The sequence below is a fragment of the Camelus bactrianus genome, chromosome 2 (assembly GCF_048773025.1).
Source record: "Camelus bactrianus isolate YW-2024 breed Bactrian camel chromosome 2, ASM4877302v1, whole genome shotgun sequence".
Classification (NCBI taxonomy): Eukaryota; Metazoa; Chordata; class Mammalia; order Artiodactyla; family Camelidae; genus Camelus; species Camelus bactrianus.
Window position 1 is genome coordinate 63,869,815 of NC_133540.1, and position 17,228 is coordinate 63,887,042.

At 38.3% G+C, this 17,228-nt stretch overlaps 1 protein-coding gene and 1 long non-coding RNA gene across 9 annotated transcripts in view; one reads left to right on the forward strand and one right to left on the reverse strand.

Moving 5' to 3' along the window:
* Positions 1–381, reverse strand: part of LOC123616484 (uncharacterized) — a 29,608-nt gene extending 29,227 nt beyond the window's left edge. Inside the window, exon 1 of one of the 2 annotated variants that reach the window (XR_006724483.2) lies at positions 132–381. This is a non-coding gene — a long non-coding RNA (uncharacterized LOC123616484). The other variant, XR_006724482.2, reaches the window with a different exon arrangement.
* The window catches only part of UBE2D3 (ubiquitin conjugating enzyme E2 D3), a 27,928-nt gene continuing 10,951 nt past the window's right edge, over positions 252–17,228 (forward strand). Inside the window, exons 1-4 of one of the 7 annotated variants that reach the window (XM_074343097.1) lie at positions 252–371; positions 1,635–1,789; positions 14,566–14,629; positions 14,715–14,746. In XM_074343097.1, coding sequence (XP_074199198.1) covers positions 1,766–1,789; positions 14,566–14,629; positions 14,715–14,746 — 120 coding nt within the window. In that variant the 5' untranslated portion in view covers positions 252–371; positions 1,635–1,765. The other 6 variants (XM_010953596.3, XM_074343092.1, XM_010953597.3 and 3 more) reach the window with 6 other exon arrangements.

Below are 17,228 nucleotides of genomic sequence, written 5' to 3' on the forward strand. Positions count from 1 at the left end.
CTGCTCCACCGAAAACTTCAAACTCCCGGGTCAACCTGGACTAAAGGTATCTAGTAATTAACCCGTGGCCCTCCCACCACACATTCCTGATTGGACGCGTGAGAGAAGGATGCGTCGGCGCGCGCTCTCACCAGTCCGGGAATTCCATTTCCTCTCCCTCCCACCAGCATAAGCGTTCGGGGGCGGTGCTTCTCCGGCGAAGGCCCGCCCCAGCTCGAGCCGGTGCTCCATTGCGTCTCGCGAGAATTTGTGGGTTTGGGGGCGGGCCCCCATCAGGAAGAGTGCACAAAACTGCCCTTAAGTCATTGCAGCGCTACAGCTCTGATTAGCCAGCCACGAGGTTCTCGCGAGATCCGCCTCCTCAATACCAAGTGAGGAAATTGGGGGACGCTGTCGGGAGGGGCTTGGGGCTCGACCGCGCAGCTGCCGCTTCCTCCCATGGTCTCCTTCCGGTTCTCGATGCTTCTCTGACTCTGAGGGTTTCCGCCGTTCGTCTACCCTTCCCCCAGCCCATGACCCGCCTCCGGCCCCCGCCCTCCCAGTCCAACCTCCGGTCTGTTTAGTAAGAAGGTGCTGTTCCGAAAAGAAGGAAAAGGGGGTTGGCACAGATTCGCTCGGCCCTGGACGTGGGGAGCAAACCGTCCCCCTTCACCCTTAGACTCGTCCTGTGCTCGCGACGGCGGCGTTGGCGGACTGATACGCGGCGGTGAAGAGGCAGGAGGAGGGGGGAGGGGCGGAGCGTGGCAGCTGGCAGTAGTTCCGTCAGAGCGGACATCTTGTGGCTGTGTCGTGCGCGTGAGCCCCGTAGGGCCGGGGAGGCACCAGCTGCCGCGCGGGGAGGAGGCCGAGGCCGCAGCTTGAGGGAGGCCCCGGCCCCTCTGTGAGCGTGGGTGTGGACGGCTAGGGGAAGGGAAGGGAGGCCGGCCCGCTGGCCGGCCGGGTAAGAGGGGAAATACAGGCCCTGGGTGGCTTGAGTGACCAGCCTGTTGGGTGGGGTAGGGTGGGAAGGCTAGAGATGCTGGGGCCTCTCCTGCTTAAAGGGGAGGGGGAATGGGCGCGTCCTCGCGCCTAAGCCGGAGCTTCAGGGGCCGCACGGGCGCGTGGTGGCGGTGGCTAGGCGGGCGCGCGCGGGAGCGCGCTGGAAGGCGGAGTGTACGGTGGCGTCAGGGGCGACTCAGAATAGCTCTAGCTGCGGGGACAGCAGGACACACCGAGCCTCTCTTCTGTTTCTTTCCCCTACCCGGCCGCACCTTCGAGCAAAAACCGAAAGAACCGCGGCGTCAGTCCGGAGTCGCCTGTTTTCCCCTCCCCCCTTGCCTTTCTTTGCCCTAGTGACGCCGGCATAGCGCCGACTAGGCCCTGGCTCCTCCTCTGCTGGGCTCCGGACCCTGCCCCGCACCCACCCCTTTCTCCTACGCCTCTTCCTTTCGAGAGGCCGGGAAGTCAAACTTGTAGCCACCCCTCCGCTCTTCCCGTCACCCTCGCCCCCTCTTCGGGCCGAAGCACGGCATAGAGGCTGTCGGTGGGTTTGCCATCCCACCCACCCGGGCTCGCGACCGTTTTTGAGGGACTTGGCTTCTTCGGGGTCTCTGCGGGGCCTGTGCGAGTGCTGACCTGCTCCGTTTTTGCAAAAGGCGCCTGTGTCTGGCAGAGCCGGTGTGAAACGAAGAGACAATCCTTCCCAGCCGCCAGGATAATCAAGAGTTTTGGCCGGACCTTTGAGCACACACCGAGATAGTGAGGAGCCAGACGAAAAGCACAGACTATGGCGCTGAAACGGATTAATAAGGTAACCCATGGGGCAGAAGGGAATGGGGTCGTGGGAGGAAAGAAGGGCTCGACCCGGAGGATAGCGTTGGAATGGGGGGAGATATAATTATGAAAATATCCTTCCTTGGGTCGCTTCTTTCACTGGGGAACGGGGAACGCGGATATACTTTATGAAGAAATGAGGTTTAAAACTGGGGAACTGAACATTTGTGGCAAGTGAGGTGTTATCTTGAGTATGTTTCAGTGGAATCGGTGTAAACTGGGGATGGAGGAGAGTGATCTCAGGCGCCTCGGTTCTGCTTCTGTAAGTTAGTCCGGTTTGGGAGTCAGAATTGGCCGAGAGACGCTCCAGCAGATGTCATGGCGCTTCCTATTTTCCGTGCTTGAGAACTTACTTTAGTTGTAAGATCAAGGCTCTAGGCCTTCTGGAGGAACAAACATAGGAAACTCAGTGGAGATGATCTTAGAAATCTGGCGGATCCGAACTTTGTTAGGGGTCGGGGTAGAAGTCTTGCCAACTTAAGAATAGTGAATGAGTTTCATCAGAAACTGTTCGTCGACTCTGGGCAGGTTACACAAGAATAAGTGGGGTTGGGATGAGATAGGCTGACACAGTGTTGCCACTTCCTATGTTTTGTAGTTGGGGCTTTTCAGCCGAAGGTATTTATCCGAGGCACAGCGGAAACTGATGTAAAAAGCCTTCTGGAAGCTCCCTTTTTCTTTTGGCTGGAGGGGTGTAGGGGGGATAAGGAGTGCAGTGGCAGCAAGAGAAGGCTAGGTCTACGTATTTTTGCCTCAGTCCAGATAATATTCTCCGGGAAAATTGTTTCGCTATTTAAAACGAGGTTTGTTACTAGACTGTGGATCCAAGTTGAAAAAAAAAATAGGGTTTTTCGAGGCTCCGGGGGTGAACGGAACCTCCACCTCCGGTGGTTTAGTCTCATTTTCTTGCTCTAACTTCTATCCCGCATTTTAAGATGGCGGCTGCTTTAACTGGTTCAGGCTCTTTCCGGCATCTCCTTTCGTAATAATACGAAATAACATTCTTTGTTAAATGTTTTAACTTCTGCATCAAGTTGTACACTGGTCTAAGCCCTCCTGCTCAAGACTTACTCAAATTCTCAGACAGTATTTCCCTTTTCTGTAATTGGTGTGTGTGGTGTGTTTGGTTCTTGCACAATCGAGGAGGGTGGAGTATTTACAGCTAACTTGTAAAAAATGCCATGGAATAAATTCAGCCTTACTAAAACTAAGAGTCAGAAGAGGTTGTGGGTTACAAACTTCGGTTTTGATTACTTTTTGAAAAGAGTTTACATGGAAAGAATGGCAAGGACTTTAGTGAAAATAGACCTGCTGAATTTTACATTTATTTAGTATGTATGATTTTGGAATTTACTTGGCAAAACTAGTATTTTATGAATAATGGTTTAGATCTTCACTCAATGTATTGATGTTGAAATCGTGAATTTTGTTTTAGGTCATCATTACATTGTGGGTTTATGTGAAACACAAACTTAAATCTTTGTATTTTGAGACAATGGAGGAGGAGAGGAGGGGTTTAGAAGTTAAGGGTTAACGTAAAAAGGATTGTTAAATATCTTTCTGTGACCACTTTGAAGGCCAGCAACACACTGAAGAAGCATAGTTATATTTTGCAATGTAGTTAATAGAAAGAACATTCAGTACAAATCAAAACCTTGTGTCTATGGGAAATTCAGGCCACTAAGATGGGAATAATTTCAAATCCATAGCTTTTTATGCATGTGGAACAGAACACTTTATAAAGGAAGGTCTCAATTGATTTTTTTTCTCTTACAGGTGATACCCAGCTGATGTGACACCACTTTAATGATTTAAAAGCTCTAGAGAGGCAATATAATGGTTAAGAGTGTGAACTTTGGAGCAGAAATGCCCTAGTTAGAATTCTCGGACTGGGCAGATTTATCTGTTCCTCTGTAAAATGAATAGTTTGTTACATATGAGTTACAAATAATTGAGTGCTTAATATGTGCCGGCACTATTCTAGACCCTTAAGGATACAGCATTGAGCAAAACAAATTTGGGAGTCTTAAGATTTTTAAGGATTAAATAAGTTTAACAAGTGGCTTGGAACAGGCCCATAGCACACGGCACTCAAATTATTACTGCAACTTTATTATTACTATTTTTAATTTTCAAAAGCTTTTATTAAAGAAGTTTTCTAGTCTAGTACTTTAATTAAAAAAGTTTTCTAGTCTAGTAATATTTTAAAGTCTGTGTAATACAGAAACTTGACATAACATTTTCCAAACTGGAAAAAACTGTGTTTAATGTGGGACATTATTGATTCAACCTATAGAAAAGTTTTGTTGTGCATCTGTTTTGGTTTTCAGCTGTCAAATGTCAGAATTATATGGTGAAACTTAAAAATCCCAGATTCAAACAAGTTTGGCAATTGGAAAACTGAGAGATGCTATTTTAGGCACCTCTTCCTAGAAATATTGAAGTTGCATAGACACTGATGTTAGTATGCTATTTCATGTCATGTACTTGTTTTGAATTTATTCTTTTTTGCAGACCCCCCAAACTCTAGTAAGATTTATCTGTATTCTTCACTGATATTTTACTGAAATGCTTACTGTTGGAATATTTTTTAATCAATAATAAGTAGTTTATGTGATTTAAGCATTTGAATTTGTTTTTTCCCCAAAGCTTATGTTTTCTAAAGCTTATAATTTTTTGTTTGAATATTTCTTAGACCAAGCAGCCTTATCAGATAACACCCCCCCCCTTTTCTTCTGTATTCTTTATTTGGACAAGCTATAGTCTTACAAGACTATTAAACAGCAAGCATCAAAAATGCGAACTCCCAAGTTGATATTTGGGGGCTGTGGACAATTTTACTACCCTCATTAAACAAAATGACCACAGTACATATATTTTTGAGAAGTTTAAAGAGAACTTTACAAAATGTAACGTGGACCAAGCCTGCAAGAATAGCTCATGATTTGAGAGTTTGCAGTGTGTCAGAACTGTTTGAAACACTTGCATTCACTCATTTAATCTTGTAACAACCCAAGGAAATAGGTAAAAAACATTATTTCCATTCTTGAGAGTAGAAGCCTGAGGCACAGAGAGGTTAAAAACACACCCAAGGTCATATCATGGCAGAGTTGGAAATAGAACTAGGCAGTCAGGCTTCACAGTGTGTGCTGTTAACTGCTACATTGTCATGTCATCTTTTAGTTTTTTGTTATTAAGGTTTCTTTTGCATGTATCCTTCTGGTAATAGCTAGGATTTAGCATCTACCACATACTGAACACTATTTCTAAGCCCTTTAATGGGTGTCAACTCAGTCTTCACAACAACCATATAAGATGGATGCTCTTACCGTTCCATTTTATGCATGAGGAAACAGGCACAGAGTAAGTTACTTGTCTGAGGTGAGATGGCTAGTAAGGGACTGAGATTCAAATCAGATAGTCTACCTCAAGGGCTCAAGCTCTTAAACTCCACCATGCTGTACTGCTGTTTTGAACCATTTCAATTCCTAAATTTAATCTTGCTTCCTGAAATTTTCCCACTTCACATTTAAATAATTGGGATCTAACTTTATTCTTAAGTTACAGCTGATTTGAGAGTTTAGTTTTAGCTGACATAGGTTTTGAAAGTAGTGAATTTCTTTTTGGTCAGTGTCTTCAGTGACTAGGGGAACCACTATGTGCTGACTAATCACTTAGGGCATCAGACAAAATATACTTGTTTCCAGTGAGCTTATAGGCCATATATACTATGTCTTGCATATTGTAAGACATCCTCAAGGCTTGTATAGCCAGCTAACTTAGTTTGTGGGGCAGTTGTTGACTGAGGGGTGCTGATCATTTAATGACTTCAGTATTTAATTTGGATAAGGATAACTTTGATACTATTTGCTTTCATCATGATCTTATGCAGTGCTAATTCTAGTTGTTATTCATACAGGTAGAAAGTTGAATATTCTTGCTAGCACTGGGGGAAAAACTTCCTGGATATTTCTATCATGTTGTATATTAACTCATGGATACAGGTGCCCTTTGTGATCCCACATAGTGAATTCTCTACAATTTTCCAAAGAATTTCACAATAATCTCTTATTAAAGAAGACACCAAGTACTGAGATAAAAATGTTTCAGATTAAATTCTCAAGTCCTAAATTAGCTTTTCATTCTGTTTGGTATTGTGTATGTAGGTTTTGACATGGGTTGCATTTCTGTATCTGAATGTTAAACAGTTTTTTAAAGAATATAGGTACATGGGGTCTTACCAGACTTACTGAGTCATTTCTCTGGGAACAGGCATGATTTTGAAATGTCCCCTAGGTGATTCTGAAGCCTTCCTCTGGTTAAGAAGCTCAGACATAAAGGATTATCATTTAATCAATACTTACTGAGATCTTACTGTTTGGCACAATAGCCTAGTCCCCAGGGGATAAAAAATAGGGAAGCCTCTTTATACCCATGAGAATCTCTGCTTTGAGTGGAGGAAACAAGCATATAAACACATAAATAGGTGTTTGTCATACTATATAACTTCACAATTGTAAATCAAGTAAGGGAAGCTTTTATTCATTTATTTTTTTATTGAAGTGTAGTCAGTTACAACGGGTCAATTTCTGGTGTACAGCATAAGGTCCCAGTCAAGGGGAAGCACTTAATTAACTTAAAGGGAATTTATTCATACCATATTTACCCATTGTTATTAAAGATAGGTTTATCTATCCTGCACTATATTTTGTCGTTACAATGTGGTTTCCCTTTTATCACTGTACTTTAGTTAACTTGCCAAGACAAACTAGTATTAGCAAAATTAAATTTTTATTTAACCGGAAATGTGCTCTTAATCTGGTTTTGCTACCGTAACAGTGATCTTAGTTCAAAATCGTATAGTGTAATTAAGAATGGATACATTTAGTATTTTATTAGTCAGTCTGTGTTGTCAGGTAAGATTTATTCTCAAAATAGTACCTGCAGCTCTCTCATGTGGGGTTGGGAAAAAGTTCAGTGTAGTATTTTATACTTTGTCCAAACATCAGATTTTTATCTGCAGCTGTACTTTCAGCATTATCTTGTATCATTCAGAGACTTCCAAACAGCTCTTCGTAGTTGAATTCTATTTCATTTTAGGTCTCAGTTGTGATTTACTGCTACTTGATTTCTTGTTCATTTTCAGGATGGAATACACATTAATCCTAGCGTTGTAATTTCATGGCTAATGTATAATTGAATGTTTTCACCCACTGGACTGCTGTTAATTTTTGTTTTTCATATCTATAAAATGCCTTACTTGCTTTCATGGATCAAAGCTTGGAAAGTAAATTTGCCCATTTAGAGATAATGCTTACAAAATAACAGCTTTGAGTAATCTTAAGTGACTTTTTTTTTTATAGTGCTCTTAAGAAAGAAGATTATAGTATTATTCATTCAAGCCATTCTTTATACCTTGTCTGAATGAACAGGCATACTTGTCTCACATAGTTACAACTAAACAGGAAGTTAATATCTTGTCAGTGATGTAATGAGAAATGGTGCAGAGCCACCTCTTAATCCTTAAGATAAAAGGAACTTGGGATTTCTCAGAAGAAATTCCAGACTAAAATGATTTTTAAAAGGACCATTCTTAAGTCTATGTATGAAATTGTTCCGATCCCAAAGTTTTTGCTAAACTTCCTTCTTTTGAAAGGACTTCCGGTACCCATGCGTTTGAGATATTTGTTTCCTTCCTTGCTATTTTTATCTACATATGGTATGTAAAATTTCACAACATTAAAGTTTAAATTTTGTTTACTTAATAGCAAACAATCTTTATAAGAACAGTTAGAGGAGTTAACTGTCTACATGATTGGACAGTTAACATTACATTCTGACCTCTGCTATTGGTCTGAATATGTATCTTTATACTTGCTAGGTTATAAAGACTCTTTGAGGGTGATTTTTGCCTCAAAATTTCTGATAAAGCACTTAGCTCTCCTTGATTCCTGCCTCATGCCCTCATCTCTTCCAGCTCCCAAGGTGGTAGTAGCTTGTTACTCAGTATAGGTTTAAGAGGCAAAGGCTGTCTTTATAGTGCTGATTCCCATGGTGATACAAGTAAAAGTTTCGAAAGGAATGGACTCTTGAATAAAATACAACGAATTAATGGAATGAACTTTTAAGTTTCCCTCAAAGTGATGAGAGGAAATACATCTGTCCTATCATTATGACTTTGTGTGATGTTGCAAGATAGATGGCAGAGATTGGGATAACAAATTGTGGAATGTGGTGGTAATTATCGTACTTAAAGATGAAATCTGTGAACTTGGTCTTAACCATAGTAATCATCCAAGTTAAATTTTGGCAAGCACTTGGCAGAACGATGAAACTTGGACAAACTAGACAAGATTATTGAGGGAGTTACACTTCGATAGCAGAATTGATTAAATAGAAACTTTGTTTTCAAAAATACTGACTTCGGTTAAGTTGATCTGATGTATGAGTAGTGGCCATCATTGACAACGTTTAGCAGAATGCTTAAATAATAGTTACTAGAGATCTTAATTAAGTCTTACTAGAGAGTCATCTAATATGGCTGCTCTGTAGTTTCGTTATTCATAAATAGTTCTGGTATTTATAATTTGTAAGCTGTTTGGAGGCAGATACCATTTCTTACACTTATCTGTCATTCCTCCAGGCCTTTAATGTGTTCAATACCTTGGTTTCCTGTTCTTTGTAGTCTGTGGTTAGTCATTTCACTTCATTGAATGAGGAAGATGTAGAGAATAGAGAAGCAAAAAACAAATATTTAGCAGTGTTCTGGCCAGTGTCTTTCAGCCTTTTCATGTTTTACCTCCCAACAGTCAGTTGTCAAAGATACTGTGTCCCGTAATGATCAAAGATCCTCCTCAAAATAAACTGTAAGCTTTCTCTTTTGAGTCCCATGTAAAGAATTGTTTAACTCATTACTATTTAATCATGTACCTCCAGATGAGAACACTCACTGACTTAAGCTTTACCTGTTGGTTGCCTTTTAGAGAAATTTGTTTGACTCCTTTTCCACTGGGTCTATTTAGGCTTTTAAAGGGAAAGGAGAAATACATTTCCCAGTGGGAGAAGGCCTGGATTCTCACACTAGCCAGGTGTGCGGGAGGTTTCAAGAGAAGCAATTCAGAGGAATGGCAAAGAAATGTCTTTAACTTTTTTTAATGGGCAGTACAGTTTTTAGCATTGTACCCTAGTTATGTATCTTTGATCCATCTTAGTGTCCTTTCAAGGTAAGTGGACCCTTTAGCAACTGCTAGTATTTGCCAGCCTCCCCTGCCAGCCAACTATTTTCTTATTTCAGTGGTCTTAAAATTGGCAAAGAACCCACTTGAATAACACTTTTCTCCTTGGTGGGGAGGTATGGTCAACAGAGTACAAAGATTCTATTGGTGCCATAAGTGAACTCTTCTTTCTGATCCTTGTCACTGTTCCTCTTTACTAAGAAACAAAGAACTAACAATTTCAGTTCTTCATATAATTTTATAAATTTTGTCCCTAAAGCCTGTGAAACTTTTAGGCTCTAAAGTCATTTTATGAGGTGAAAACCAAAGATGGTTGTAAGGGTAATAAAATGATCAGTGTTTTAAGATCTTGTTTCATCCTCAGTGACTTAGTTCTTTTTCTTCTCTCACCAGAATTACTGCTATAAATATCCTAATGTAGTTATCTACTCATCTGTCCTTTATAGTACAGATTTCTACAATAAGGAGGGTCTGTGACACCCCATAAATTAAGTAAAATTTTGTGTGGGCTTGTGTGTTTGGGAGATAGAGAGTCAGTATTTAATCAGATTCTTAGAAGTCTTTGTCCTTGTCACAAATGTTAAGAGCCAGTGTTCTGAATGATACTTTTTTTTTTTACACCATTTAAAATTTTAGAACCTGTAAAACAATGCTATACAAAAGCTCAATGACTTCCCATTGCCTTGGGACAGTCTTTGACATAATGTTCAAAGCTCTCAAAAAGATACACCCCTGATAAACCTTTCTAGCCACATCTGCTACTCCCTTATGTGTACCCTGTTGTGTCTCTGGTATACCAAACTACAAGCAAGTTTTTTACAACCTGTTTTCTTTTCACACGCCTGGTTTTGAATTAGTTTTTCTACCTAGATTGCCTATCCCTCCATCAAGATCCAGCTTGAATGTCACTGTTAAATGCAGGTGCAAGGTTAGCCATAACCTTTTCAGGGTTCACGAAACATTTGAATGCCTTTATTTTAAGCACATAGGTTGTTGAAACACAATTTCTTTTTGTATGTGTCTGCTTTCTATTAGCTCAGTCTATTGGGGGAAGCATTCATGTTCTATTTTGGTATTTTCAGACCTTGCATACTTGACACCAAAAAGGCAGTCTTCATGTAAATGAATAAATGTTTTGATGGTGAAACGAGCTAATATTACACTTTTTATTTTAGAAATGAATTTAAATTAATCTCTTCTGTGATTGAAAGTTTAACTCTTTACTAGGTAGGACCCATGAGTTCTCCCTGCTTCCTCTAGTTTGATTTTGAGGCTTTGCTTCATTTATATTTCTTACATGTTTTTAGCAAGACTGAAGCAGTACATTGTGTTTTCATGGAATAAAATGTGTATAATTGTTAATGGGGCCCAAGTAGCACTCCACCTAGAGTGAATCTCTCCTCACTCTGTTTTTGCAGCCCCCCCCCCCCCCGGATTAGAAGAAGACTGGAGTAGTTAACAATCAAAGCAATAACTGTAGGAATTAGAGCAAGCTAAAACCGTGGTAACAGAAATTGCATGTCTGTATGCCAAGTCAATTCTTTATGTCTGCTGCCCAGTGTGGCCTCTTTTTCTTTGGATTCACCAAGCAACTTTAGGGCATATGCCTGCCAGCAGCTCTGGGTCACATCCTTATAGCTCCTAATGAGAAAAGGAAGAAGTGTCCCTTCCAGCTTCAATTTGAAAAATCCTAGGTAGGGATGGATGGACAAACTGATAAGGTCAGGTTCCAGCTTAGGTTACTCTTTGAACTCACTGAAGCTGAAGGAACAAAATTCTATGATTAGCACTATCTGAGTAACTGTTTAATGGTGGCTGACAGTCACCCAACGCTACAGTCGTACCTTTGGAGTAAGAGAAAAGCATTTCCAAGAAAGAAGAAGGTTTGAGTAGACAAACTGCTGCGTTAGGAGAGCATCTGAGATGACTTACGCTTTTTCTCATTTTTTTTTCCCTGCTGCGATGTTTTTATATCTAATTTGCTATAGGCATAATGTGAGAATTATTTGGCATCTTAGAGATAAGTGCTGTATGATTTAAAAGGTCTGTTTTGATCCTTAAAAGTACTTGTAGGTCACTTTTTGATGTTGACTTTAAAGTAGATTTGGTTACCTAAGTTAATTGCCCAAATACTAGATCTTTGAGTATTACTTCAGAGGTGTCTTAGTCATGGAGAACTTGGAAACTAAGGCATTTAGAAATATCTGAGTGGAATAAGAGCTTGAAATTATGGGAGTAAAGAGCTGAAATTCAGTGCTAACTAGCTGAAATTATACATTCACTCTAAAGGAGTGAAAATGTCATAGTTACCAGTGCAGGAAAACTGATTAAAATATTTAGATTTTTCATAAAATGTGCAACTTTCAAGTAGAATGTTGATATATTCTAGGTCAACTTTATAGATTACTAAACTTATCATTTATTATGAAGTTGTTTTAACATCACTATTGAGTATTTTGTTAGACTAACCGTCATTAATTTTTAATTTTTTACTTAAAAGTAACTGCTAGATATTTTTCTGCAGGCATTTTTACCAGTTAACATACTTAAAACATTAAGTACATCATTTGGGGTAGATTGGTGTAAGAAGTTCATTTTAGTAATAGTTGAATTCACACGCTTACCAGACATTTTTAGGTAGAATCCCATGAAATTGCAGTTTGTGTAGGCCAAAAATGGTCAAGTATTAGTAATTTCATACAGCTTAACCTAATAACATGATTTTTTTAGAATACCATCCACAAATATTCCTTGAACTGCTGACCTTGTACTATTTAATATATAACATACCATGACCATGTAATTGCTAGAAGAGTATGTTATAGACAGCTAAGTGTAAAAATTCATCTCATAAGCAAAAGATTTAAGTGAGTTATGGCTATAGCATGGAACCTATTTATAAAGTGGTTTTGCATTTATTTGTTAATAAACAAATACGCAAATAGTGCCTATCCAGGAAATCTTGCCTTCAAGATGAGTTGTCTGCTTGCTGAGTACCTAATAACATTATATGCCAGTTAGAGTGCTAGGGTACTTTGTCTCATTCATTCTCTCAAAACTTCTGTAAAAATAGGCATTCCTGTTTTAGAGATGAGGAAACACGCCAGTGAAATTGTGGGTCTAAATTGGATTAAAAATGAGACTCCAAACTAACGATCATATTGAGGGATGTGCATGTTCAAAATCCTTATTTCATGATGCTATATATGAGCTGCATGTGTAATTTTGTGTTTGGGTTCTTAATAGCATTTTTGAAAATTCAGATCTTTATTGTTCTATGGGAAAGAGGGGAGGGTGGTTTGGAACAAGTTAAGTTTTACCTTAAAATAGATTTTTGTGAACCCATATGTTTCTTAAGAGGAATTAGGCTGCGTAAGTTAGCTTCCGGTTTATCTTTTTTTGGTGGGCGAGTTAAGCAACAGAACTTATGTTTTGGAACGTGGGAAAATTCTCTTCATATCAGTTAGACTGTGTTTGATTCTTACCTATAATAAAGTATATACCTTGATGGTGTTAAAGTAGCTTGCCATTGTAATAAAGTGGCTGATCAAGGAATGCAAATAAATGCTTTATGAGAGTTGATCTAGCCTATGAAAGTCACTTGGATAGTTGATTAGTTCAGGTTGCCAGTATAATTCCTCTTTTTTATGAAAAACCTATGATTCAGTTCTGATATATTTGGTATTTTGGAAGTTTTTTTTGTTTTTTGTTTTTAGTTTTTTTTTTTTTTTAAGCTGTGCATAGTTTCTTTTAACTAGTTGCTTGACTCAAGAATAAGAGCTTCTGTAATTGCTACTATCAGAATCTCAAAGTGTTTGGAATGAATTTTCTCCCATTCTTAATTTTACATATGAGGGTGTATTTGCATAGGCAAGCATAAAGATCTGATCTGATCTTCCATCATCTTAAGATTGTGAATCCTGGGGTCTCTGGCTGCCTTGATAATCTTATAAGCAGTTGTAGTTTCAGTTTCAGAAGCAAATTGACAAAGTGTATATTAAAGCAGTTCTTTTTTCCCATTTTATTTTTGAAATATAATTGGTATATAATGTAATAAATGTACAACATAATAATTTGATATATGTATAGTTTAAAATGTTTACCCCAAGGACTTCTACATTGATTTTTTTTCTTTAATGTCGTAAATTTAGACTGAACAGTTTGCTGTTTTCTGAAGTGCATTATTTAAAGTGAATATTTGCTCTAGTTGTCTTCCTGCAATGTTATGTAATCCCTGCCTTTTTCTTAGAAAACCATTATTATCTCAAGTGTCTATAAACCTCTATACTATAGGTATTTATATATAGGTATATATAAATAAAGCTGTATCATTTTAAATTTTTAAAAAACTTGCAAAGAAGCAGTGTTATTTTCTAACTAGATTATCCATATGGGTTTTGCACAAGTTGTGGAAGGACTAAAATACTTACTTGTTGGAAATACAAGGTCAGATGGAATTGTAGAAAATACATGTTTAGCTAAGAGCAAACTTCTACCTAAAGAGGTAGGTTTTTCTAGAATTTTACTCAGTGTTGAGTAAAAGACAAGACTGAGTTGAGGGGATAAAGAGAACAAACCAAAATGGGTACTCACTTAGCCTCATGATAGATTTTTTTAAGTGGAAAATGAGGTTAGTGGGTGGCAGTGTGGTTAGAAAGAACAGAGTATTTAAGTTGGTAGAAGCAAGGGCCTGTGAGGTGGTCTGAAAGTTCAGCAAATAACATGAATGTTAAGAACTGCCCTAAGTTCTTATGGTAGGAAAATATTTGATTGTAACTTTCTCATTTTTTAAGAGGACAGTTTTTGTCTTTATTTTGAGGTGGACAGGCGCACTTTGAAGATAGATGTTGAGGGTTTGGTTCCAGACCACCAACATAAAGCGAATATCACAATAAACCAAGTCACTTTTTTCAGGGGAGGAGGGGTTATTCCCAGTGCCTATAAAAGTTATGTTTACTGTAGTCTAAAAGTACCTACCTTAATTTAAAAATACTTGTTTAAAAAAAAAAAAACACAAATCATCTGAACCTTCAGCAGGTTGTAACCTTTTTGCTGGTGGAGGGTTTGAAATATTGTAAGAATAAACAATAAGATTAAAAGGCACAAAGTGAACAAATGCTGTTAGAAAAACAGTGCCCATAGACCTGCTGGATACAGGGTTGCCACAAACCTTCAATTTGTTTGGGGGGAAAAAAACCTTCCCTTCCACCCAAACACAGTGGCCATGAAGCACAATAAAACAAGGTATGCTTATAATAAAAGTTCCTATCAGTGTGTCTTTTAGGAACCCCTAGCCAAGGTTATTGTCTTGGTATGTGTCCATAAAATAAGTATCCCTGTTATCTCCTGGGAACTGGACTAGGGTGACTTACGTTTTCTTTCCTAATAGAAGGTATTGTTAATGTGAACTGTGATATGTTCCTTAAAGAATGGTGTAAAAATAACTGGAAGCAGATGACTCTCCTGCTTGTGTTTTCTATTATGTTTACATGACCCAGCATTTTCTATCTTGGTGTAGGAACTTAGTGATTTGGCCCGTGACCCTCCAGCACAATGTTCTGCAGGTCCAGTTGGGGATGATAGTAAGTAATTTTCGAGTTGATTTTTATGGCTAGTTTCAAAAAAGCTTGTGCATTTTTAGATAACAAGAGTGTTTTCTTTTTCTAGTGTTTCATTGGCAAGCCACAATTATGGGACCTGTAAGTACTGAAAATTAAGTTTTTGCTTTTAATTAAAAATGTAACATTGATCTAGTTAGTAATCTTTAAGTCTTTAGCTTTATTTTATTGCATTGTAATTCTGTTTTGGATATGCCATAGTTGTACTGCTTTTGAAAGAAACAACTAGTCATTTGTTCAATATACTATAAGTGTATGTCCCTGTGTCCAGGTTCTAGTGTATAGCATTTCTATGACCTATCAAATATCCCTTGTAATCTGATTTTCATTCATAGCAGTGTAAAGCATTGTCACAGAGCTTCCTGATTTATAGAGCCCATTAATTTTCTGGCTGTACCATGGTGTTAAACGAATAGAGTAAGATCTTTGAGTAACTGCCAAAAATCTAGCTTAATTGTATTATTTTGATGTTTGATTTGTTTTTAAAAGACCTTTAGTTTCATACAAAATGTGAATATTTTTAGGTAGAAAGTGATATTTTGAATACAGCAAAATTCCTTTTTATCCTGGGTAGATAAGAAACTGTATATGCTGGATAATTGAATAATCAGAATTATGGATACCATCTAAGAATTTCACAGAATTAGATCGCAGTAAAACATCCTGGGGTAAGACTATATCTTGCACAATACTTAACTTCTTTTGACTTGGAAGGCAGTTAAGGGTTTCTGTTTCAAATTGTGTGTGTGTGTATTACTGAATTTTCTGCGCCCCCCCCCCCCCCCGTATTTTAATCTCAACATAAATGGCAGTAATATATTAGGTGAGATAATGGTCACTAAGTAACTATTTATAATTCTAAAAGAAGAAATGCCCTTGGAAAAAAAAGCCAGTGGATGGGCTGAATCAGTAAGTGGTTTATTCAGGAGTTCTTACGGTAAATCTAATGAGATTTGAGATGTGTCTGGAATTATCCTAATAAAAACTATAGAGTCAGGATTGTTCTCCCATTATCTCGAGGTCTGTTTTTGCTGTTTTAAGTGCTTCCTTTTCTCTAATTTGTTGACAAAAAAGTGATTTTTTTTCTTTAAATACACATGATTTAAGTAACTGTTGGCTTACTCAGTTTGGCCCACCAATGTTTTAAAAGTTGACAGTCTGCCTAAAAACCCTCTGACTAGGCCCTCATTCCACAGTTGGCTTCGGATGGCGTAGCAGCTACCTCCCTATTCAGATGAAGTGTGTGTCTGCTACAGTTGCTGCCAGGTCCACTTAGGCACTTGAATTTCCAGCTTCTAGAATTTTCCCATTATAGATCACCAATTTTCAGAGCAAATAGTTCAGTAAACTGCCTTATATCTGTACCAAATGAAGTTCATCTTTGATTGAAAGAGTGCTTTAAGGTAGTCTCATAAAAATTAGTTGTCAGTACTAATAAAGCACAAAAGAGTTGGTAATCACAACTTCTAATTGGATGGTGTACGTAGTAAAACCAACTGTTAAACCAGTGTGGTGTTTCTCTGCTTGACTTTTGAGACTTTACTTACTTAATTCCTTTCCAAAAGGTAAGGAATACACCAGTAGTAAATTAAAGTGAAGTATAAAAGAAGAATTTATAGTAGTAATTTTCCAGAGAATAGAAGACAGATTGCTTATCCTGACAAATGTTTTAGCTGTTTACTTGATTTGCTTTTATTTTCAGGAAACATTTTTCATTAATTTTATATATATTTTATATTATGGCTCCTCTTTGCTAAACTTTTTTCAGCGCCCTTTCGAATATAAAGGAATAGTAGTTTTCTGCTTAAAACAAATAATTTGATTTTCATAACAACAAAAGCAAAAAATATATTTATGCCATAACTGTATAGTTTTTCCTTAGTAACATTATTCTCTGAAATGTACTTGTTTTTGAAGGAAGTTAATTCTTACTGTTAGGTAACTTCAGGAATGAGTCAAAAATTATAAAAACTCACCCAAAATGCATATTTTATTTGTGTTCTTCATAAATAAAACCTAAATTTATATGCCAGCCTGTAAACAGTTATTTTTACTATGAGGTGTATCAGTGAAACAGTGTTGTTTTGATTTTTGACTGCATCTTTGTGACAAAACATTACAGTTTGATTAGATAATATTTTGTTGGTATGCCTACCCTAAGTGGCATGCAGATGTGACCCAAAACAGTAGGGCTGGTGGCAGCATAACATTCCATAAATTGCAGATTTGCTAGAAGAACAGATGTTAACAAAATGACTTTGGCTTTGGAGTACTTCTTAGGTCAGAGTGATGGCAGTGTCACAGAACTAAAGATTTCTGTTCAAGGAGTGGAGCATCATCTAATTTAGGTTTCAGTAGAGAGTTACTATTGGAATTTGGTGGATTATAGTCAGGAAATGCTCTTGCTCATTGAACAAAAACGTTTGGTTCTTAAAACCTGTGTGCTGGCGTATTCTCTCTGAAGGTAAGATACTTTGGAAGCACAAATACTGATAAAAAAACAATCTTTGAAAGAATTGACGGAGCATTGTGCTAGTTATGTGGTTTTTAAACTTTGGCTGGT